Raw genomic sequence first — 24,856 nt, 5'->3', positions numbered from 1 at the left:
ATTTTGTGGAAGAGGGAGACGAGGTAATTTTTTGTGGGAAGAGAGAAGGGGAGTGCCAAGAGCAAGTTTCATGTTAGTAACACTAGCAGTACGATGATAATTGTTAAGAATGAATCGGAGTGATCAATTTTGCACACTTTCAAGGATATTTATTAAAGCAGCATGCCCAGGGTCCCATATTGAGCATGCGTATTCAAGGGTAGGTCTGACATAAGTGACGTAAAGTTGTTGTTTTAGTTTCGGTGGAGCTTAAGAAAAGTTATGTGTGAGATAACCAAGCATGCGGTTAGCTTTCGACGTGATGTATTCAATGTATCTTTTCCAAGAAAGATTGCTAGTAATATGCACACCGAGATATCTGTAAAAAAATACTGGGTCAAGGGGGAAGAAAGAAGGTTAACCGAGGGGCCCGATTTTTATTAGTCATATTGCTACGAAATAGTATTACCAATGACGAAGAGGCGAGCACTAAGAAGACGACGACGACGATTAGAGGCTAGCGTGGGCTGTTGCCTCTTGGCCAAGTGCGGCGTATTACGTTGTAAATATACTTGTATATAGCTTTTCATCTGCGTCTTCTTACGTAACATATCTGGTGGAGGTGCTGGGTGCCCGGTCTGCTCTCATCGATTGTTCCGCCAGTACTCTCCGCCTTGACCTGCCTGTTCTAAATCCCGCTGAACCACATCCCAGTCGCCTCAGTTCCGTCGACTTCGTTCGCTTGCCACCTTCGGCACCGACTTACGTTGACCTAGTGTCATCCCCACCAGTGCCCGACGGTCACTATATTGCGGCTCCTATGCAAGACGTCCTCCTTACACACGGGATCATGGTACCTCATACCGTTTTATCTATTACGGCGAATTGCGTCTGCCTGCCAGTGGTCAATTTTGGCTTGACGACACAAGTGCTGCCACGCGGGATGTCTCTGGCCCAGCTTTGCTCATTCGAAGATCAATCTGTAGCATCGATTTCAGTAGACAACAATTCAGCCGATCCTCCTCTACCATTGCAGTCGACAACTTGTACCATCGTGACTTACAGAAAATGATTGCGCCCGACATGCCGTCCGAGCACGCTCGTGAGCTCTACCGTGTTCTGCTTTCCTACAACGATATTTTTTACTTTAACGATCGTCCTTTGGCCCAAACTACAGCTGTTAAACATCGCATTAATACCGGCGATGCCCCTCCTATTCATCGCCGCCCGTATCGAGTGTCACCGGCTGAGCGTCAAGTTATTCACGCAGAAGTTCGCAAAATGCTTGCCAAGAACATCATAGAACTGTCATGTAGTCCATGGGCGTCACCTGTTGTACTGGTAAAAAAGAAGGATGGCTCATGGCGCTTTTGCGTGGATTATCGGCACCTTAACAGGTTTACCAAAAAGGACGTGTATCCCCTAACTCGGATCGATGACGCCCTTGACTGCCTCCACGGTGCTCGCTACTTCTCCTCTATTGACCTCCGCTCCAGCTACTGGCAGATTGCCGTGGACGATCTCGACCGCGAGAAGACTGGTTTTGTAACTCCGGACGGTCTTTATCAATTCAAAGTGATGCCGTTCGGTCTATGTAACGCTCCTGCCACTTTTGAACGCATGATGGACTCCCTTCTTCCCGGTTTCAAATGGTCCACATGCCTGTGCTACTTGGACGACATTATAGTATTCTCCCCAATGTTCGCTACGCACCTCGAGTGCCTCTCGGCAGTCCTGGACATTTTTCGTCGCGCCGGTCTGCAACTGAACGCATTGAAGTGCCAATTTGGCCGTCGCCAGATTACCGTGCTTGGGCATCTCGTTGACGCGAACGGAGTGCAACCGGACCCAGGCAAGATCCATGCTGTTACGCACTTCCCTGTTCCGAAGTGTGTCAAGGATGTGCGCAGCTTCATCGGCCTTTGTTCCTACTTCTGCCGTTTCGTGAAAAATTTCGCGGCCATAGTACGACCACTAACCGAGCTTTTGAAAAGAGACGCCCCTTTCCAGTGGGGCGATAACAACGCCTCTGTGTTCTCGCATCTAATCGACATTCTCACAACGCCTCTCTTTCTGGCCCATTTCGATCCTTCTGCGCCTACCGAAGTCCGTAGTGATGCCAGTGGTCACGGAATTGGCGCAGTACTGGCACAACGCCAGCGCAGCAACGACCGTGTTATCGCTCACGCCAGCAGGCTCCTCTCACCCTCCGAGCGCAACTACTCCATCACTGAGCATGAGTGTCTGGCCCTAGTTTGGGCGGTTGCGAAGTGCCGCCGATACTTATATGGCTGACCCTTTTCCGTTATCACAGACCATCACGCGCTTTGCTGGTTATGCTCACTGAAAGATCCTACAGGAAGACTTGGTCGCTGGGCCTTACGCCTCCAAGAATATTCATATACTGACACCTACAAATCTGGCCGACTACACAAGGACGCTGACTGCCTGTCTCGTTACCCGGTAGACGAGCCTGACGACGCAGACAGTAGTACCGCCAACGGCATTTTCTCTGTGTCTGCCTTCGCTACATTCGCCGACCTACCGCTGCGAGCACTCATCGAGCGTCGGCGCTCTACACCTACCGACGCGTCCGTTCGCCGATATGTCCTCCAGGGCGGCATTCTGTACCGAAGGAACTTCCTCCCTGATGGCCCTGATCTTCTTGTCGTGCCAAAACATCTACGACAGACTGTGCTCTTTGAGATGCATGACGCACTTACTGCAGGACATCTTCACGTAACCCGCACGTACGACCGCGTCCGCCGCCGCTTCTATTGACCTGGTTTCGCTCGCTTCGTCCGATGCTATGTTGCTGCCTGTGATACCTGCCAGCGTTGAAAAACACCTCAGGTGCTACCTGCCGGTCATCTCCGGCAGATCACTGTCCCTGTGGAACCGTTTTTTCGTGTTGGATTAGACCTCCTCGGTCCCTTTCCCACGTCATCCTCTGAGAACAAATGGGTAGCCGTCGCAACTGACTACGCCACCCGATACGCTATCACGCGGGCTCTACCTACCAGTTGCGCCACTGACGTCGCGGACTTTCTCTTGCGTGACATTATCTTAGTGCATGGCGCCCCGCGACAGCTGCTTACTGACCGTGGTTGTAACTTCCTCCCGAAAGTTATCGCCGACATTGTACGTTCCTGCTCCATTCAGCATAAGCTGACTACCTCATATATAATACCATTATATATTATATTAATACCATTATTATATATTAATACCATTGTATACCATTACCTCATTATAATACCATCCTCAAACCAATGGCCTGACAGAGCGGTTAAACCGTACTCTTACCGATATGCTGTCCAAGTACATTTCCAAGGACCACCACGACTGGGACATTGCCCTTCCTTATGTGACATTTGCTTATAATTCTTCCCGGCACGACACCACCGGATTTTCTCCCTTTTATCTACTCTACGGTCGCGAACCGACCTTGCCCCTTGACACGGCACTTCCTCCTGCTTCTATCTCAACAAGCGAGTATGTGCGCGATGCCATCGCCCTCGCCGACCATGCACGCCCCAACTTTTCCAAAGTAACAAAGGACCTACTAAAGAAATGACAAAGAATGAAAGTGTTTAACTCAAGAGATTATGTGTTCGTACAATGCAGGCAAGCTTTTCATACCAGATCACTAGACATTTCAAAGCTGGTTTCCCTCAATTGGTCGTTCATGCTGTGGCTGAATCTGTTCACCATAAGGTGAAGAAAAGTTGGTTGAGTTCCAAGTCTGATGTTATCAGAACAGGCGCCACTAGACCCGAAGTTGTGCCATACATGCACAAAATTAGCCACAACCTTAAGAAGGTCCAGCAATGGGGTCATAGCCCTGAAAGACATGGTCAGGAGCGCGACAACAGGACGAGCGCCTGGGACCACAGTTTGCTGCAGAACCCAACAAGCCGGCTCCCGAGCCGATTTTCAAGGCAAGATGTGTGGTAAAGGCTGCTCCGGACAGTGATCATGACATTCTCCTGAATGAATGTGCCAGTGTGGTGTCCCAAAAGAAACTTGCCTCGACCCATCAACCTGTTTATCGCATGCAGCAGTTCTTCCAGGACAATTCCCTGTGCATCCTACCAGCGGATAAAGATGGTGGTTTTGTTGTCGTCACTGAGGGCAAGTTTGCATCAAAAGCTCTTGAAGCAGTACATTTGTAATGAAAAGAGGTGAGGGAGTTTCACAAACGAAATTAAAGGCTGAAGGGAAAAAATTGTGCTCTCGCCTCAACCTAGCTTGGCTAGGAAAGTGTTTGGAAAAAACTGAGGACCTTCACTTAAAAGTCATGCTTTCTGTGAAAACTCAAACTGGAAGGCCTTTGAGAGCGATTGTGTCAGAGAGAGGCACTTGGCAGAAAGTGGTTGCCGGTTTTGTTAAGGATGCATTACACTTGTTGAACATCGACGATTTGTTTATTTCAAGAAGCTCGAGTGAGATGGTGCAGTTCTTTAGAACGGATTGTGACAAGGGCATTTCAGCCTGTTCTATCGAGGTGAAGGACTTGTATTAGTCCATGCCTCAAAGCTTTCTTTTGACATCTGTTGCAGAATGCACTGATCATTTTGGAGTAATTGGGTTTCAGACTAAGACAGGCTTTTCAGTGAGTGGGTTCTTAGAACTTCTTACGTTCTATTTGAATTCAATCTACGTGGAATGTGATGGACACATCTATCTCCAAAACAGAGGGGTTTGCATTGTGTCGTGTCTAGCCCCCATACTTAGCAATACTTTCTTCGCTTATTATGGAAGGTCATAGAAGTTTGTAAGTCTGAGGTGAGGATCACCAAATATTTAGATATGTAGACAATAACTTAGTCCTGTTTGATTCCACTCAATATGCAAATGATATAGTTAACATTTTTTTTTGATGTCTTGACAGCATGGTGATAACACATGTAATTCAATCCAGTTTTTAGACTTAAGATTTCTTTTTGAAGAATCATATTTGTTGGAAATATCATCCTCGTGGCAATAAGATGCTGCTTTTGCATCGTTCACCTCATTCTAAGCTAGAGAAAAGAGCAACAGCTAACCTGTGTCTTTACAATGCGCTCTGGAACTCATGCCCCCATAAAAGGTCTAGAAGCTTTGACATACAAAAAGGGCGTCTATCGGATGCAGGTTACTCTGACCATATACTTGTTTCAGTAGCAGGAAGTGCATTAAAGGAGTTAAACAGAATGGCATGCACATGCGCAATTCTGACAATATGAAAAAGGTGGTTCCGTATTTGCATAACGTATCACATGCACTAAAGAAAATTGGACGGAAGGTGAAAGTAGATGTAGTATTTTCTGCTCCACAAAAATCGCTCAGCAGTACCACAGATCCGTTAGCCAAAAAATGCGCAGGTTGTAAAAAAAATCAATGGCCCACTCCTGTGTCACATGTAAAGAATGCCATGTATCTCCTTTCATTATCGTGTGGAGAGGTCTACATTGGGCAGCCTTGGAGATGCCTGAATTGTAGGTAAGAAAACATGACCAACAATTGAACTGATGCTGGGATGGTCGTGCGTGTGTGCATTGCGGTGATTGTGGGTGTAGACCCTAGTTTAAGAAGCGCTCTGTTTTGTATAGAAATGTAGCTAAAATTACAGAAGAAGTTGTTGAAGCTGCTTTAATAACGAGGGCCACTGATAACTGCATTGGTTCCCCTTCAGTTGCTCTGACGACAAGTGAATTTGCATTTCTGAAAGTGGCTGGTTTTCACATGCAGTGATTTGGCCTTTTCGATGTGTGGTCCTACAAATACGGTGGTTTTTCTGGAAACAAGCACTCAGTTGAAAGTTAGTGCACGTCTGGCTGTGTTGTTCCTGTCCGTGTCTTCCGGTGCTATGACCCCCATTGCTGTATCTAACCAACTAGCCCAAAGAACCATACTTCTTATGAAGGTGGCCAGCTAGATATGGTGTCTGTGTCATTTCTTCCACCCCCAAGCAACTGGCCTGGCTATGTTGTTGTACCACGAGTACGTTGATACAAGTCTGCACGAAGAAGCATGCTAAGCGATTTGTGCACTGCGCTGTTGGGGTAGTCTACGAGATTCCTCTTAGCTAAAGAAAGTGGTGTGTACGCCAAATGGGCAGAGGCCTGAATGATAGCCTGAGGGAGCATTTCAACAATCTAAACAAATTGGATGGTGGGCATCCTAATGCACATTGCAATGCTTGCGCATGTGAGTCATACTTTACATGCGTTGCCACACTGGATAGGAGCAGTAATAAAACTGTCAATGAACCCTTGCAGGCACACCACATCAAAAAGAAAGGTATTATGTGTGTGCGCAATACCTCAGTCATGTTTTATGCCACTGAGTTGCACTTGTTTAAAACACAGATGTATCGGCAAAAATAATACTGTTGTTAATAATCTCCTGTTTTGCGCATGCGCATGAAGTGCACTGTACCCCATCTTGTATTTTAATAAATCAGATGGTAGTTGGTGCTCTGTGTGTTTCTCCCTTGCGTGTGTCCTTTAAGCATCCAAAAATCATGTTTCCTATTTCATAATTTGTATCTCACACCTCCTTCTTCACACACAAAAATTGCTGTGAAAAGAAAGCAAAACAAAGAAAAAGATTTACTATTATGGACAAAGGAAATGTGAACAGAACAACCGAACACAAACACAAAGAATGAATCATTTTGTTAATGAATTCCATACAAGGCTGTAAATTGTCGTTCCTTATAAGGAAGGATGCATCACACATTGAAGTTATGATAAACACCTTGATATGTCTACTACCTCAAACATTACCTCCAGGTGTTGCTATTCTTGAATTTGATACATGGGTGACATGCGTGAACAGACAAATACAGGGTTAAGGATGGACAGGACAAATGCTCTGTCCTTATTTCTGTCCCATTGTCTGTGCATTCTGTGCATGTAGCGATGCTTCGCCAACTGGCCAAACAAAAAATAGTTAAATGTGAAATTTTTTGTTTGGGTTCTCTTCATTGAAGACAGTAAAAAAAAGTGCCTGAAGTTAAATACAGCAAGTCATTCAAGAAGTCATTCAAAGATGTGATAGATACAAAATGCAAAAATGGGGCTATTTGGCAAGCATTTTCATATAGGTTGCAAGAAAAGCATGCCATGCACTGCTCATTCCATGATGCATATGCCACCATGATGCCAATACAGGATGCTAAATAAGTATCAGTGTATGAGTAAGATCCCGAACACATAGAAACCGCAATAAAATGAAGTTGCATCCAACATGAAAACACCTTCTTTATATTACGGATAATCATTATAATTGTTTACCTGCCGATAGTGGCAAGAAACAGACTTACTTCCCTATATCCATATTCATTATATTGAGGCTCGGCTGTGTTATATGCTTAAAGAAAACAAGTGCTGTACACAGAAAAGGCAGCTTTGCGAGTTTTGAATCAAACTCCTGAAAACTAAATAGAGGCACTGGATAATGAAAGAGAGGAATTTATTAACAGAAAAGCTGAGAGATTGGCATGAGCTATAGCTCTCTCCAGCCCGATATTCTGCACTAAGAAAGGGGAAGCAAAGAGTGATGGTGTTCTTTTTCTGAGGGCAATATATGAATGACCATGGCAATACAAGCAGCTATCAGTACCTGTTCCCTTCTGTTTGCCTTCTCTTTGCAGCATGCACCTCCAAATGGCCACACCATTCCAGGATTTAAACCTCATGCAAGCCTCCCCACGCATTCCACAATGCCACAAGCATGGAATTACATGCTCATGATAAGCAAGGCAATCTTACAACCTTGTAGTGTCCCATTCTTTGCACTTTTCACATAGGTGTGACCGGCCCTGAGCATCATGGGAGTCACACCTTCATGGCAAGGCAAGCTGCCACAGAGACAGGCTGTTCATCATTACTGTCATCATCATCAGAACTATCGGTCTCTTCATCTCCGGGCTTGTATGTCCGCAAGGGAGCCGAAATGGTGTTAGCACAAATCGCTGAAAGCACACGCGGAGGACACATGGGCCCAAGCAAGCATGTTGCTTAGAAGCATGGCTAAAGCATCAGACGACACCACATAGAAACAAAAAGCCAAGAATACGAAAAGTGAAGCAGCAACCTCATAGGCACAACCACTTAACTATCCCACACATTATTTGCAGTTTAGTAAATGAAATTAATTGGCCATTATGCATATCCCAAACATGAGGCCACTCTGAGCATCCATAGTCTGAAAAAAAAAAAAGTGGGTGGAGTTCAACGTGGCTTGAACCTAGTTATTTGAGCAAAAGCTCTGTTAAGCATGGTTAGACATGGTTGTTCTTCCTGGTGAGCTATATCAGCAGGGTGCTCATACTCAGCCTCACGCCTCCGGTGAAGAGTTCACATGCTCGCACCGGCACATGCTTCATCCATGGCGAGACTGAGCGACCAAGCGCCACCGAAGCAGCAAGGGGTGTTTATAATCCGACGTTATCGGCATGCAGATGAGCATCGCTTGACGTTGGGCGCATTGGAGCGCGTTGACACCATCCGGTTACGTTGGCTGCGCCAGTGCGTCGAACGGCCGTTCCAACTATAGATGCTGTTGTTCTCACCAACATGATGTAACGTGTGCGCACGCTCACGTTTCGTCATACTATATTTAGTCTTTTAAACCTTTGCCTAGTTACGTGGTGCACAGCAATGAGGCTTGAGCAAGCGCAGATGCAACACCTCTCTGCAGCAAATAAATTTGAGGTGTGATAACTTTGTAGGTGCGACGTCACGTCACATGATGTCAATCCTACACACTTGCATGCCGGCGGCTTAAAGTCAAACGCGTGCTGATATTTATCTCGGAAGCTGTACCTCGAGGAGCAGAGGTACAGCTCTAATAATGATTTTGCTTATTTACAGCCATCTGTTGAAGCATATGTAATTACAGGAAATGAGGAATCACGCCTTTATGAAGTAACTCAAAATACAGGAATGTTTTCTTGAGGCTGCTGTGAACCTTCATAAAATTTCAATCTATAACTTTCCTTTTTTTTTTTTGCAATATACTTGACTGCTTGTGTTATTTCCACGCTGATTACGCCTATACTCACAGTTTTTGCATGTCACTCTTTAATTTGTTTCCTTACTCAACATGCATACAATGAAATGCAGATGCCTGAATTCCTGTTTCTAATTTCTTGCACACCCTTCCTCACTTTTCAATATTGCCCAAGTGACGCAGCAAGTTTTCAGTAATGAACAACAAATACGTCTATGGCAGATTTTAAGAAGAAGCGTTCATATGGCTTAGGATTTGACTCAGGAAAAACAAGAGCAGCCTTCCGGGCAAGTTGGCAATCCATTACTCAAGTATTATTGTGAAAAAGAAAAAAGGACACGTATGTAAGAGAAAAAGACAGACCAAGCGCGTTGGTGCATCTTCATATCTTACGTCCGTGTCTTTCTTTTGTTGTGCAATAATACTTGAGTCAGGAAAAACATTTCGCTTCAAACGAATTAGCCTAACAACTGACTGTCCACAGAAGCTGACAGCTGCATTTCCCTATGAGTGCAGTATGCACAGTGAATTAATGTGCAAAACTTAAAAAGCATTTGCCTTATCTGCAGGTCAGTAGAGGTGCTAAGCTTCAAGCTCTGTACTAAGACTTTTTGACGTAGTAGTTCTACAGAAACCCGCAAGGTGGAGAGAAGTAATGAATAAAGGGAAAATCAGACATCCGCCCGTTCGTAGCAATTGCTACAAAGGAAACCCATACGGGTTCCTTGAAAGAAAAGGCTCATAGTTGAAGAAAAATTCGTCCTGGTCTGGGACTCGAACCCGAGACCACCGCCTTTCCGGGGCAGCCGCTCTACCATCTCAGCTAACCAAGGCGGCTAGCAGATGGCAAGGCGAAGTCAAATTTGTCGACAACACGAAGCAAAGGCAAGAGTTTGATGTAGTAGTTCTGCAGAAACCCGCAAGGCGGAGACACTTTTTGTTCCTGACTGAAATCATAACAGCGTGGTCAAATTTAAGCAAGCATGATTATTTTAATTAAAAGACAGCCTCTCAGAATGAAACTAAGAGTGGGAGTTCACAGTCAACTTCCATCAATTCAACATATATTAATTACTCTCTTCACTTAATTCGACAGCGCTCAGCAACTCTCAGCCACCAACATGAGAATTAAACACATTAATTCAGGCCTGGCTTCCATCATGCTGATGTTGACAGGTACAATGTTTACAAATTTACAAATCCTGAAATAACACTGGCTTTTTTTTTAAAAGTGTAGTACCACTTTTCCTCGACATACGTTAAAATTTATGAGTAGAAAAAAAGCTGAATTCTATAGTCACTACAATTTAATTATTTTTAAGCACATGTTTGATGCAAATCAGTAATGCATTTGCCTAAAGAGCATTTCTGCATTTTTCATGTATAGTTTCTGACTAAAAATTCAGACTTGGTGGGGACAGCCTAAGAGTCAGAATAAGCAGGAGTCTGAAATAACAGATTCATCAGGACATAAGAGTCTTTATTCTAAAAGTGGCTGGAAAAGGTTGTCAAAGCATTGTTGCAGTAACATCTGTAGATTTAACAGAAAATAAGCAACCTTATACCTCAAATAGTAAAAAAAAACTTGTCAATGCATTAATACACACAAACACACGCTTTCATGCGACTTGTTCAATTTGTATTTTGGTCACTGTCATGCTGTAGATGCAGGTAGAAAAAAGTGCGGTCAATGCATGCACCAAATACCCAATCCCTTCCCAACTTGAACAGAGGTCAACCATGCTCTGATAACCTAATAATCAAAGGTTTCTCCCTAGCAGTCATTGTCTACAGTCTTGCACTTCTCTTGCTTCCTCACCGCCGTCATTGGAACAGACACTGACAGTGGAGCTGGTGCTATTTGAGGTTGCGTGATGATTTTAAACGACAAAAGTTTGTAACAGCAACCAAATAAATTGCACAAGACCATCAATTTAACACTTGTGGGACTAAAGGAACAAATACTTGTTAAGATCTTTACTTCCTCTAAATGATCAAGTTTGGTCATCTTTCCAACAGACTGGCGCAAACGAAAGGCCATGCCAGACATTGGTCTGAAGACCTCACTAAACATTCGGGTGGTAGTAGTGATGGGCAGTGTGTACAAAGGGCAGCGGCGTAATCAACGAGAGCTTATGACTTGTGCTTACTGGGAATTCCTTGTCCAAGGGGAACAATCGCAAGCCCCTATCCCAATCACGAAGGAAGTTCCACAGTTTACCCAGTCTTTTCAGACTGGGATAAAGGCACTGCTTCCTTCAGTGTAGTGCGCGTGCGGCCCCGGACATCTAAGGACTTCACAGACTTGTTATTGCTCTGTTTCATGCAGCTTGGAGCCATTTGTCCCTCTAAGAAGGTTGTAAAGTGCTGGGAAGCTTGCACCTATTTAACAGCCTAAAGTCTCATCCATTATCGGAATTAACCAGACAAATCGTTCCACCGACAAAGAACAGCCACGCACCACCATCTACCACAACAAACACCCAAGTTCAGCCTTGGCAACTTAGTGCCTCAGCAGGGCTTGTCTCATCATTGTTTACCCATGGTCATTTGTGTGCTTAAGTAATTTCAATTCTGAGGAGTCACTGGCAATGCAACGAAAAAGGCATTGCACTTTCTGCTTGTCCAATAAGCACATCTTCATGGACGGTGCTGGAATTTTTAAACACCACTTTGTAAAGCATCCAAAATAGTGGCCGTCCTTATACAGTGAAACCTCATTACTATAAACACTACACTAACCAACTTTTCAGAATAAAGAACTTTTCAGAAATCCCTTGCTGACTGCTTATAGTTTCAATGCAAAAATATTGTTCTGATAGCCATTATCTGGACACTTCAGGCGCATTTTTGCTGTCGCCGTGATGTTCCGTGTAAAGTCCATGGGCGATAAAATCGTCGCCGTGCACCGTATTGTGTATGCGCGAGTGAAAGCACGCGAGGGGAACCGACGACCACAGTTAAATCTGGCGCACGCGAGGTAGAACGGCAGAGAGCAAATGCGCCGTCTTCCATCCGCCATGTCGCGCGAAAAGCCATGGGGGGATAACAGGAAGGGAGGGGGGGGGTGGCATTAGTCTCCAGCAGCAACTGCATATTTCGCGACCGGGCACAAGAGGAGCTGACGATCACGGCTCATTGTTGCTTGTGAAACTGAGGAAAGTGAGGACACAGCGGGGCAGGAAGGGGGCTCCTACTCCGCCAGCAACTGTGTATTTTGCGCCGGCGCACACTGCATATTGAAAGTGATCTCCTGACCACTCATACGTTTGTGTGTGCTGCTTTGTCGCTGCTGTTTGCGTTGAAGTGACAGACGGCACAAAGGTCACTTCGCTCGCTACTGCTGCTGCGCGTGCTCATGACCGCGAGTGTTCGTAGTCATACAGTATAATGTGTTCATGTTTGCCTGTGTGCATTGACACCATGCTTGTCAATTCAGTTAGTAAGCGAGTGTTTCCAAGTTCATACGGCCGTCAAAACTACTATCTGTCGTATAACTGCCTACTAATTTGCTATCACAATCGATGCTTTGCCTTTCAGGTGAAACTGAGACTTTTTCAATATTACAAACTTCCAAATACGGGCGTCTTCTACACTACCAGCAGCTGTGTACTTTGCGCAGCGGCACAATGTAGTGCACGGAGTATCTTGAAAGCGATCTGCAGATGGCTTGTACCTTCGTGGATGTTGTTTTCTCGCCGCTGTTTGTGTTGAAGTGATAGACGGCGTGAAGGCATGGTGTAGGCACATTGTATAATATTCCTACACCATGCACGAAGGTCACTTTGCTCGCTGCTGCTGCTGCGCTTCCTCACTCTTTCGTTCTGACAGCGAGTGTCTGCGGCCATCGAGTGCGATGTGTTCATGTTGTGCGCGCTGACACCATGCTAGTTAATTCGGTTAGTCAGCTAGTGCTTCTTAGTTTATACGGCCGATAAAACAACTATCCTTACTTTGTATAACTGTATTATTTGCTATCGCAATCGATGCTTCGCCTTTCGGGAGAAACTGCGACTTTTTCAATACTACAAACTTCCGAGTACCGAACTTTTCAGAAAAATGATTGTTATTCAGTTTTCGTGTAATCTGAACAATGCCTTAGTACTAAAATAATATTCAGAAATCTTGGGATTCTTAGAGTTCCCTGTATCCTTCATGGCAGGCCCAACAGTAGCCTAGCAGATGACAAGGCGCAGAAAGCGGACGCCTCAAGGCATTGGTTACGAAAACCTGAGATGGCACTGAAGGATAAAAACATGAAAGGGGTCTTTTTTTTCCACTCCCTGCTATATGTCTTTGCGAGCACATGCTCTGCCCAGACAAGTGTCGCCTTTATACAGTCGAACCCAACTATATCAAACCTGTTTACATGAAATTATTCTGTATATCGAACAATTTCTGAATACAGTATAGTTACAATGAGTATATATAGCAAAAATTATGTTTACATCGAACAAAAATAGCAGCGACTCCCGATATATCGAGTGACAAGCAGCGCAAAAGTGCCCCCAGAAGTTGGCTTTCCCTCGCGGCGGTGGGGAAACCTGGCGGCGCGGCTCCATCCAACCGCTCTCCCTACCGTTACCGCGCTGCGTCAGGCGAGCCGTCAACACCTCCCTGCAAAAAAGAACCTGGCCCACCTGCAGCGCTTGCTCAGACAGCCAATCAGTGGCTCTCGCGGCCTCGTCGTGCAAGATGGCGCAAGTGCGTGTTGTCTCGCTGCTTTTCTGGTTCATTGTTTTTGCGCCTTGTGGGCCTTCTCCTGCAGTGTTGCTATGATGAAGTGACAGAATTTGATTTTTGACATGATTTTCGACAGAACTCCCTGGCGGCAGCTGCTTCGTTGATGCGGCCCAGTATGACAACCGCAACAATTTCACAGTAGTGTTGATAAACCACAGGGGTTCGACCGTTAACACCACTTTGGTAGGAAGCACGTCGTCGCGTGTGGCCGAGCAACTTGCTATTGCTTTGGCCCTCCTGGACGACAAACATGCCAATATCTTCAGCGACTCCAGGGCAAGGCTCTGGAGTCCAGAGCCTTGCCAGACTCCAGGGCAAGACTATTTTATGCAAAACTAAGCTAGTTTCATCATCCATACTTTCAGCGTTGGCGCCATGTGTAAGGAAGCCTGTCGCATCCTCTATGGCAAAAGCATCGCCACCCACACTCTCATATGGTTCCCTGCTCACATGGGATCCATCATGGGAGGCCCCAGAAACCTCAACGAGCTGGCCCACTTCACGGTGCGAGGTCTCGCTTCCCGCGACCACGGAGAACTCCCCCGCCGGCCCGCAGTGCTGGAGAACAGAGATCAACCGACCACATACAATGAAATTACGCAGCACTTTTATATTGGCAGGAGAGCCTTTCTCCTTCCTCACAAGAAGTTAAATAGAGCGCAGGCATTGACCCTCAGATTATTGCAAACAGGCTCGTATCCCAGCTCAGCTTTATCTCACAAGCTTTAACCCAACACTTATGCCAGTAGTTCTTGCACGCACTGCAACGACTTCGCTAGCCTAGATCATATGCCGGCTTCCACGTGCCCAGTGGCAACTGTAAATTCTGATGAGTGCGACAAAGCCATTGCCAGTGTTGCCGAAGTTTGGAGCGAAATGTCAGAATTTTCGGAAGCTGTTGACGAGTCAAAGATTAACGAGTTTGTAAGTGCAAATGATGATGTTGTGACCACAGGAGAGCCTGAAAACGAAGACTACATTTCCGACATTGTAACGAGTACAAGTGAAAGTGGGCACAATAAAGAAAGCAACGATGGTCCTTTGCCCACATCCTCCGAGGTGATTGGTGCACTCGCACTAGTCCAGTGCTTCTGCGTAAACGTGGAAGGTTGCGGCCTCAGCCACTCCAACTATTTAGACAATGTGGAGAATTGCGTGCATTGCAGGCAGTGAAATTGCCCAAGTGGAAGAAAATACATGTCTATTTTATGCGAAACTAAGCTAGTTTCATCAACAAAGTGCTTTTATAAATGGTATGTGATTTTATGATGCCCAATTCTTTAGCAGGCTTATATCGAATTATGCCCTATATCGAACTGATAAGAGTTTCTTTGCAAGTTTTAAATAGCCAGGTTCGACTGCAGCAACAGAGGCGCATCACTTTCTTCTTTCACCCTTTCTGTGCACACCTCTTCTTTATTTTGTGCTTCTTTCCGCGGCCATACTAGCTACGCGTGCGGAGAAATGTAAGCTACGTGCTTCGCTGAAATGCCACACGGTCGCACTTTTCACATGGTGTCATTTACATGCTATTACAGTTTGAAATAGTTCAGGTGTCAGCCTCAGCCATGCGGTTGCGGACTCGCCGCCACAGTTCCTCACCCACTCTGGCAGGGGTTGCTGATCTCCTAACCGCCCCTATTAGTTTACGTTAATCCCTGCGTCAGGACCATCTGGACTCGGTATTCATAGGTGCCTTCGCTGGGCGCCTCTCTTCTGTAACATGGGACACCTCCCATCCATCCTAATATGTAGACTCCCCCCTTGGAGGTGGTCAATTGTGTTCCCCGTGATTTACCTATGTCATTTGTATGTAGTCAAATATTATACCCCCGCCGGAGGAAAAAAAAATCTATTGTTATGTTTTCCTGTGGCTGGTAGGTGCACCTGCATACAGCTTTTCACCTTTCTACATAGCCTTGCACGCCGTCCATGGTTATTCCGTTCTGGTGTACGAAGAATAAATACTACTATTATTATTACTACTACTACTAGTTGCGGTGTCCATGGCAAGAAATGTAAAAAAACAAACAAAGAAACATTGTGCTTTAGTAGAGGCGACATGCAGCTTCCTCTTTGTCGGTGGTTTTCTCGGCGTCAGTGTCTCTTCTGCGCGCGCCACACTATGTGGTGCTTCAGTGGTGTGTAGTGGCAGAATATATTCAATATAGAAACAGCACAGGCCAAGAGCCAACAGCAATGTTTTTGGGGATAGCTCATATGGTGATAACTGATGGGTTGATAGACTTTGGTTAATTTTGGGGCTTTGACTATAACAACCTTTTGGATTAACAAACAGTTTGCTGCAGTGCCCTGAAGTTCGCTACATAGAGACTTCACTGTACATATTCCATCTACCGGGCGAAAGACAGTGCCACGAAGTCATAAGAATAATCGAGCATGTCATAATTATCAATCGGCGACTGCATTGGCAGAGGAAAGGCAACAAGCCAAAGCTTCACTGCAGGTACAGTTTCAAACAGCATTGCAGATGGCACTGTGACTGAGAATAGGTTTCAGAGACTAGGACAAGCAAGTTATTATAATAAAGCAAGCCACAGGTGTCTAAACACATGCAAAACAAACTTGCAGGTCAGTGTCGGCTTTCGTCTCTAAACAACTGCCAGGTCCTCAGTAGGCAAGTATACATGCACTAAAGACAAAAATTGTAGCAAAAAGCAGTTTTACTCTAGGATGTGTGTATACGTATGTGAGAGAAAATAGGAAATCCTCGGAGAAATTCATTTCGAGACTCCTGCCACGGGAACACGAAGCATCCACAAATTGTAGTACAAACCTCCTCGGTGCACACAGGCTCAGGTGTGAAGAAGCACAGAGTGCAAACACACCCAGAACACCCTGTACACATGCATCAAGGCTATACTATGTAAAAACTCACCAGAGATAAGAGAATCAAGCTCCTTATCAGATTTGCAACTGTAGAAATTTACAGGCCCTGCACCTTGCAGGGCGTCGGCCACAGATGGCTACATGAAAAAGAAAAAAGAGAAGGTAGGATCAAAACCCACATCAAAAACAAGGTAACAATGGTGTTCATTCATAAACTAGTTGACTTGCGGCTTAGTATGACATATACATTAACATTACATGGGGCACTATCAACATGAGGTGATTTGGCATGCCAGCATGGGATAAGGAAAGAGAACTTAATATACCACCTTCTCGTTATAAAGGGAAACGTCTCCAGAGACATTAGAGATGCACAGTTCATTTGGTTGCGACAAATGACAGAACAATGTGAACATACCATTACTATCCACTCAATTATCTCTGCAGCAGAGCCATGGCAGCATTCTGCCTTCTGCTACTGACGCGAGTGTTGTGTGCAAGAAACATTAGAGGTCATGCTGAATAGCTGTTTGCACCGCACCATAGAGCATCCAGTGGTCTGAGCGAGACCGACTGCAAACTTCAAGCTACAAATGTTGACGGTCTTCCTTCGGCATTCTTCAAACGCTATCAAGCTGCAATACCTGCAACATTGTTGGTTGTGCTCCTCAAGCCAGCTATGCGAGAATGCAAGCACCTAATGTGGCCAGGGCACTGTTTCTGCTGTGTAGCAGAACTTGCCTCGCATGTTGCATTGCATCAGCATGTTACCCTCATATTCTTAGAGCACCTTGTAAGGAGCTTCAGTGCAATGCTAAACCTTGTTTTGCTATTAATGCATTGCTCTTCAAGGTGAAATTGCAGATTATTTTTCTTACATGTTAGAGAAGTTCAAGAAAGTTCTGCCTTTATGAGCTGATTGTTAAGCACAGACATTCTCTAATGCAGACTTTTCTTACCTTTTTTTACTGTTTGCCTCTGATTTAACCTGGAATACATCTATTAACACATTACCACAACCACCATCAGCCCATTTCATGTCCACTGCAATATGAAGGCCTCTCCCTGCGATTTCCAATTACTCCTGTCCTGCACTAACCATGAATAACACATCGGAATATATGTAAACACTCGGTTCTCTCAAATCGCACTTACACCTTGCAAACATAGATACTAGACTTCACACATACAGTTCTATAATCATGCCGTCTCTGGCTCTCTTTAGCATTTGGCACCGCCATTACACTACTCTTTCTAATATAATTGAATCAGTAATAAAAAAAAGCAGCATGGTTTATCTTGTGTGTCCACCTTAAAGAAATTGTTCAATGTTCCTTTCTTGAAATGTGCAGAAAATTAACTTGGTTGTCATTCTTCCAGTCTTTATCACAGTAACCTTCTGTGCGCTCGAGCCCACATTCTTCCCGCCCCTCTCATCGCAACCTGCGCTGGCCATGCTGATAAAATAAAACCAACATTTGCCTGGACTGATGCCTATCGAAATTCTCCTCTGGTTTTATCGATTGCTGAATGGAACTCCTTGCCTTCAGTCATTGTCTCGCTTATGGAATCATCATCCTTTCATGCAGCGCTACAAATATTCTTGGAGTATTAATGTGTCATAACTTGCTTACACTAGAATACAGTTAAACCTTGACATAATGAAGTCTGTAAATTTGCTTTGTTATATTGAAATTCAATCCTTTATGTAAATGAGCACAGGCACCAATGAATTTTTCTTACAAGGGCCACAAAATTTTCCAAATTACAGGTCAATTGCAAAAGGCAAACTTTAATGAGAAAGTTAATTTTTGTTGAATTTGAGAGTTGGTGACAAAAGATACGATTTTATTCCATATCGATGATATCTTCACATCAGCAGTATGAACCAAAGTAAGCCACATTTTCGTGTCCACTTTGCCCCAAGAGCTGATAGTGTAATCTGCAGTGGGACAACGCTATCATGAAAAGCGCCAGCAGTGGGGAGTGAATGCTTTATCTGCCTCTTCCTTTAACATGTCAACGATACTCAAGATTACGTAACCTCAAGCACTAAAGACATGTGAAGACAGTGCACGAAGCCACGCCATCTCAGCTCACCCAGTCTTTGCACATGCGGCAGATTACCTCTAGAACAGAGCATGTGGACTGCGTATGTGCTCAGCCATGTGCAGCTGTGCTCCCCCACTCCTCCTTGATTGCATAACCGCAAGCTCGCCCCTTCCACCGCTTTCCTCAAGCTCGCATGGGAGGAAGGCACTCGTCAAGCTACCATCCTTCTCGGCTTACATGATTTCACTAGCACCTAAAGCACACAGTGCAAAAAGCGTGATAGGATTTTATGGTACTTGGACTTTATACAGGACATGCTGCTGTTCTGCTTTGGCTGCAGCTCTGTCATCCAGTGCACAATTTGAGAAATGCAGTTGCAAGCTGCCACATGTAATTCAATCATATGACCATTTGTGTCCGCAGAAGTTTCCATTTATTGCCTGCATTCCTTCGTGGTGGCAGTAAAATTTCCTTATATTGAAATTACGTATAAGCACACTTTGTTATATTGCAGTTCAAAATACATTATGTTTCATGGACAAGAAAACATAAAAAGTTACATACTTCATTTATCATGAATTTCATTATGTGTATTGAAGTTAGTTGTATTAAGGTTTAACTGTATTGGTCCTAACAGTGTCCTAACGGTGGGATGAGGCATAATAAATAACTTTTTATTTTTTTAAACTATTTGAATGAAATCTACAAAGTTAATGTATTTTTACCAGGCCATTTCAGAAATGCAATTATTTTTAGGGCGTAACTCTCGGGTGCCTGTTCCTGGGTTGAGTGTTGGCACCTGTCAGCATCACTGCACAAATGTGCTTGTGCTGCTGCTCACGCGTTTGATGTTGTCTTCTACTAGAGCTGGCTTGTTGGCGCCCTCGGCGTAACTGCATGAACGCACTTGTGCCACTGCTCATGCATTCGTTGTCACCTTCTTCCACAGCTGGCTCCGATGCCGCTCATCATGCCAGCATTCCCATACTGGCCCTCCCTCTGCAAAGGCGCTGACAGCACTGACCCACTGCCAGTTGATGCAGTGATTTCGGTCTCAAATTCTTTGCCTCAATATATCTCAAAGAAGAAGAAGAAGAAGAAGAAGAAGAAGAAACTTTAGTAAAGAATAGTCCGGCAGTTCTTGATATATCTCGAAATGAAAACAAATACCGAGCTGTGCTCAAATTTCACATTAGGGAGTATTGTAATAGTCTCACACATTTTTTTCTTATGGTGAATTTTTTTCTCATATCCAAAACAGGATGTAATTTGTTTAGAACCTAATTAGCCAATTAACAGTAACCTGCATAGCAACATACAGCACATGGAATCAATTATGAATGTCTATAAATTGTTTTAGGCCATTTTGAAGCAAAGTTATGGATTGTCAAACTGAGCCACACAAATTCCACACCTTGATATTTTTCTATTATGAAGGTGGGCATTTTGGATGTGCAGGTATGCAGCCCACATGTCATCACATTGCTAGATATTCCACAAAATCTTTTCTTTTTCTTTTCTCTCTACATTCAACTCTTAAGCTATTTTTATTGAATGTAATATCTTGCTATATCTTTTATTTTGTACACATTGTACTAACATTTGATCCTTTTGAATCCCACCTTCCTTATGTATTGTCCTATGGGACCTTCGGGCACTCAGAATAAATAAATAAATAAATAAATAAATAAATAAATAAATAAATAAATAAATAAATGGTAAGCTGAAGATGTTAGCCTGGCTGATCACCCAACATGCTGCTTCTAATGGTAATGACCTATGTGGTCTGTTAATGCTGATTTGTAAGCACAAATAATATTGTCAAACAAATGCACCCTGCATTTTGCAAGCATGTTAGCTTCATGTTGCTACAAACACAAGTAAGAAAATGTGTGTTTTGCCATCTAGGATAATGGCAATTATGGATCGATACTTAAATCATCTGTATATTGTACCTTCCTATAAACGAAGAGTGTTTTCAAAAATAAGCACTTTTAACTGCCAGATTTGGGTCAATGTCCACAAGAAACAAAGCAGCTAGGAGAGATACCTACAGGAGGGGGTCCACATTTACTTCAAAAATTAATGGTATCTTCGACTGGTCGCCTCTATCTCCCAAAACAGCCGGGTAGATCCGCCGTTCCACAAACTCGTAGGTAGAGGACAAGCGCGCAAGCTGAACGTGTGACTCGCTCTCGGAAGAGCAAATGGCAGATTCATAACTTTTTATTTTTATTTATTTTATTTACAAATACTGCTGTCTCAGTTTCTGAGACATAGCAGGAGTGAGTACAGAATAATAATAATAAGAAAAAAATACAATTACAAGTACTTTTAACAAAATTCACCAGAATACTAGAAAACATTAACAGAATACAAAATTACGCAATTCTTTTTCAAAATCCTCAGTACCGAGTCTGTGCAGAGACCCATCAAGTTTATTCCATAAATCCACCGTCCGCGGAAAGAAGGAAAACTTAAAAGAATCAAGATTCGACCAGAAGGGCACAATGTTCAGGGGATCAGATCGTCGAGTACAGTGTGTAGAAGCTGCAACAAAAGAAATGGGCGCCAGAACACTCAAGCCGGTGTGAACTATGTTATGCAGAAGGATAACGCGATCAGAAGTACGCCGATGTTCGAGAGATTGCAACGTTAAAACGTGTGCATGCGAAGTAGGCGAGAATTGCCAGTCATAGCGACAAAAAATGAACCTGATTGCTTTTTTTTTGGACAGATTCTAACATAGCTATGCCGTGCTTGAGGTGAGGTGACCAAACAACCGATGCATATCTAGTATGGGCCTGAGCAAAGTTTTGTACACAGTCAATTTGCATTCTCTTGTTGAGTTGCTTAACGTGCGTTGAAGATACCAAAGTTTTCGACGAGCCTTACAGCAGATTATTTCAACATGCTTGCGCCTACTATGTGACTACTGCTAACGTTTGATGTTCTGTCGATCTAAAGCTCCCAACACTGCTGGGAAAACCAGTGGACGTGCCGGTGGGATGAGCATTCATGAAGCTGCCAAGCCTGTCAAGCTGTGAAATTTAGCCGGCACACCCGTTCAGCCATAGAGCCGTTCTGACCACCGCTGAGCCGTTTCAATAACGTGTATTAAACTTGGTGGGGCCTTTTCCATCGTGTCAAGGGTTCAGGTACCTACTTATGTCTGTCGGCCAGTACTCAAGGTGACCGGAGGCGAGGCCACCTTTACAGGACGACGTCAAAGTCTTATTGGGAAATTCTGTGGACACCTCAAGGGTTCTCTCAGTACAACAACCTAACCAACATCATTTCTTACAGTTTCGAAACCGTATTCCTGGAGTCCACTGCCTCGCGTTGGACTAACTTGTGAGATTGTGAATAACTTGTGAAATAAAACCGTCGTTTTATTTTGCTTTACGGAAAAGCTAGGTCTATGGGGACCATTCAAATTTTATATTGATACGGTGCATTTGGATAGGACTGTGCACTCAAGAGAGAGACGAAGTCCTAGGAAGTGATAGACTGTCTACTGGAGCTGTTGACTTTGTACCAGCCTGCGAGCTTGCCGCGAACTTTTTCCTGTGCAAATAGTCATTCATACGTTTATGCGTCGGGCTTCCTCTTCGTAATATTTGGTGGAGTTACGGGGTAACAACTTATAACGGAGCTTAGTAGTGGCCGCCGCTTCGGTTCTTCACCGATATCTCTGAACACAGTGCCTGGGTAGGCAACGCCGGCTCTGATTGCGTCGACTCTCGTACTCACGCTTCCACGTCGCTCCTAAATGGCACAACTTCCCACCACTTAGTGGGCTGTCATGCACACTGCGAAGGTCGAGCCTGTTCCACCTCAAAATGCCTGTACTGCCAGAGTCATTATTGGGCACAATCTGTACACTATCATTCTTGCATCCTGTTCTGTCGATATTGTTATGTGCAGCTGAAACTCAACGCTATAGACAATTTATGTACAGGGAAGATAACGGACGGCCAAATTGGCGACGCTATATCAAGTCGGCCCACGTCGTCTTCTTCTTCATCCTCAGTGCAGCGACACTGTGGTGGCTGTTCCGTAGCATCACCGCCGGCAGTAGAAGCACCGCCCCGGTGCTGAATCTACACATCCGCGGTGAAAGGTGTGTGGTATGGCTTTAGTCTTGCCACGTGAATGATGTCACTTGCAGCCGACGATGACGCTGAGAGGTCAGCGGGGATGATTTCATACGTGACAGCGGTCGCTTGTCGCACCACACGGTATGGGTCGATGTAGCGCGACAGCAGCTTTTCGGAAAGGCCCACATGTCGAATGCGTGACCAGAGAAGCACCAGAGAATCCGGAGTAAAGTGCACATCGCGATGGTGGCAATCATAGACGCGTGTCTGATGCTCCTGTGAGGCCTTGAGACGGGTGTGGGCGAGCTGGCGCGTGTGGTCGGCGTGTGCGATCGCGTCGCGGGCGTATCCAGTGGCTGAACGTGCGGCCGAGGGCGACAAAGTGTCTAAGGACAACACGGGTACTCGGCCTTATAGGAGGTAGAATGGTGAATAGCCGGCGGTGTCGTGACGTGATGAATTATACGCGAACGTCGCATATGGTAAGTGAAGCTCCCAGTCGTGGTGGTCGGTCGCAACGTACTTTGAAAGCACATCGGTGATGGTCCGGTTAAGGCGCTACGTGAGGCCATTGGTCTGTGGGTGGTAGGACGTGCTGAACTTGTGCTTTGTCGAGCAGGAGCGGAGGATGTCCTCGACGACTGCCGACAGAAAGCTGCGGCCACGGTCAGTGAGTAATTGGCGCCCAGCACCATGCACTAAAATGATGTCATAGAGCAGAAAGTCAGCAACGTCAGTAGCACAACTTGTCGGAAGGGCACTGGTGATTGCGTACCGCGTCGCATAATCAGTAGCGACGGCGACCCATTTATTTCCGGAGCCCGAGAGAGGAAACGGTCCAAGAAGGTCTAGACCAACACGGAAAAAGGGTTCCGGTGGGATGTCGATCGGCTGGAGACATCCAGCTGGAGGTGTGGAGGGCTTCTTCCGGTGCTGACAGGGCTCACAAGCGGCAACGTAGCGCCGCACGAAGCGGGAGACCCGGCCAAAAGAATCGACGTCGTACACGGTCGTATGTGCGCGAGACGCCCAAGTGTCCAGCCAAGGGAGCATCGCGAAGTTGCTGGAGGACAGTCGAACGCAGGTGCGATGGAATGACGAGCAGAAGGTCAAGGCCGTGTGGATCGAGATTGCGGCAGTATAATGCCCCCTCCTTAAGGAGAAACATCCGGAGAGAGGCGTCGCCAGGAGCTGACTTCAGACGGTCGATGAGGGCGCGTAATGATTGATCGCGCCGTTGCTCGTTGCCGATTTGAAGCAACTGGGACAGAGAGAAAACGCAAGCGATGGCGTCCGCATCAGCCGGTTTGTCGACAGGGTAGCGGGACAAACAATCGGCATCCTGGTGCAAGCGTCTCGTCTTACATACCACGGAGAAGGTATATTCTTGCAGGCGTAACGCCCAGCGAGCGAGTCGTCCCGTGGGGTCCTTTAGCGAGGATAGCCAGCACAGAGCGTGGTGATCAATGATGACACAGAAGGGCTGTCCGTACAAGTATGGACGAAATTTCGCAACAGCCCACACAAGAGCGAGGCACTCGCGGTCTGTGATTGAATAATTGCGCTTGGCGGGTGATAGAAGTCGGCTGGCATAGGCTAAACGTGATCATGTCCACGCTGGCGCTGTGCTAACACTGCTCCTATGCCGTGACCACTGGCATCAGTTCAAACTTCCATTGAGGCAGACGGGTCAAAGTGGGCCAAAATTGGAGGCGTGGTAAGGAGAGTAGTCAGCTGCGAGAAAGATGCGGCATGGTCAGGACCCCAAGAAAAAGGGGCGTCTATCTTCAAGAGGTCGTTAAGGGGACGTGCGATGGTTGCAAGATCCTTCACAAAGCGTTGGAAATAAGAGCACAGCCCTATGAAACTACAAACGTCCTTGGTAGACTTTCGAAGAGGAAAATTCGTAACAGCGCGAATTTTGTCCAGATCGGGTCGCACGCCTCTGGCGTCTACGAGGTGCCCAAGGACAGCGATTTGGCGGCGAGCGAAATGACATTTTGACGAGTTCAACTGGAGACCGGCGCGGCGCAACACGTCAAGAATCGCTGAAAAACGGGCTAGATGGGTGTCGAGTGTGGGCGAATAAACGATGACGTCGTCCAGATAGCACAAACAGGTGGACCACT

The 24,856-nt window shown here is 45.4% G+C and overlaps 1 protein-coding gene across 8 annotated transcripts in view; it reads right to left on the bottom strand.

Moving 5' to 3' along the window:
• Window positions 1-24,856, bottom strand: part of LOC139049193 (sodium-independent sulfate anion transporter-like) — a 492,963-nt gene that overhangs the window by 9,211 nt on the left and 458,896 nt on the right. For 6 of the 8 annotated variants that reach the window (XM_070524550.1, XM_070524548.1, XM_070524554.1 and 3 more), the window contains exons 18-19: window positions 16,625-16,712; window positions 7,743-7,942 (exon numbers count right to left, since the gene is read on the bottom strand). In XM_070524550.1, the coding sequence (XP_070380651.1) occupies window positions 7,806-7,942; window positions 16,625-16,712 (225 nt within the window). In that variant the 3' untranslated portion in view covers window positions 7,743-7,805. The remainder of the gene's footprint in view (window positions 1-7,742; window positions 7,943-16,624; window positions 16,713-24,856) is intronic. The other 2 variants (XM_070524556.1, XM_070524549.1) reach the window with 1 other exon arrangement.

This window comes from Dermacentor albipictus, chromosome 8, assembly GCF_038994185.2.
Source record: "Dermacentor albipictus isolate Rhodes 1998 colony chromosome 8, USDA_Dalb.pri_finalv2, whole genome shotgun sequence".
Classification (NCBI taxonomy): Eukaryota; Metazoa; Arthropoda; class Arachnida; order Ixodida; family Ixodidae; genus Dermacentor; species Dermacentor albipictus.
This window is presented reverse-complemented; position numbering and strand designations above follow the sequence as displayed.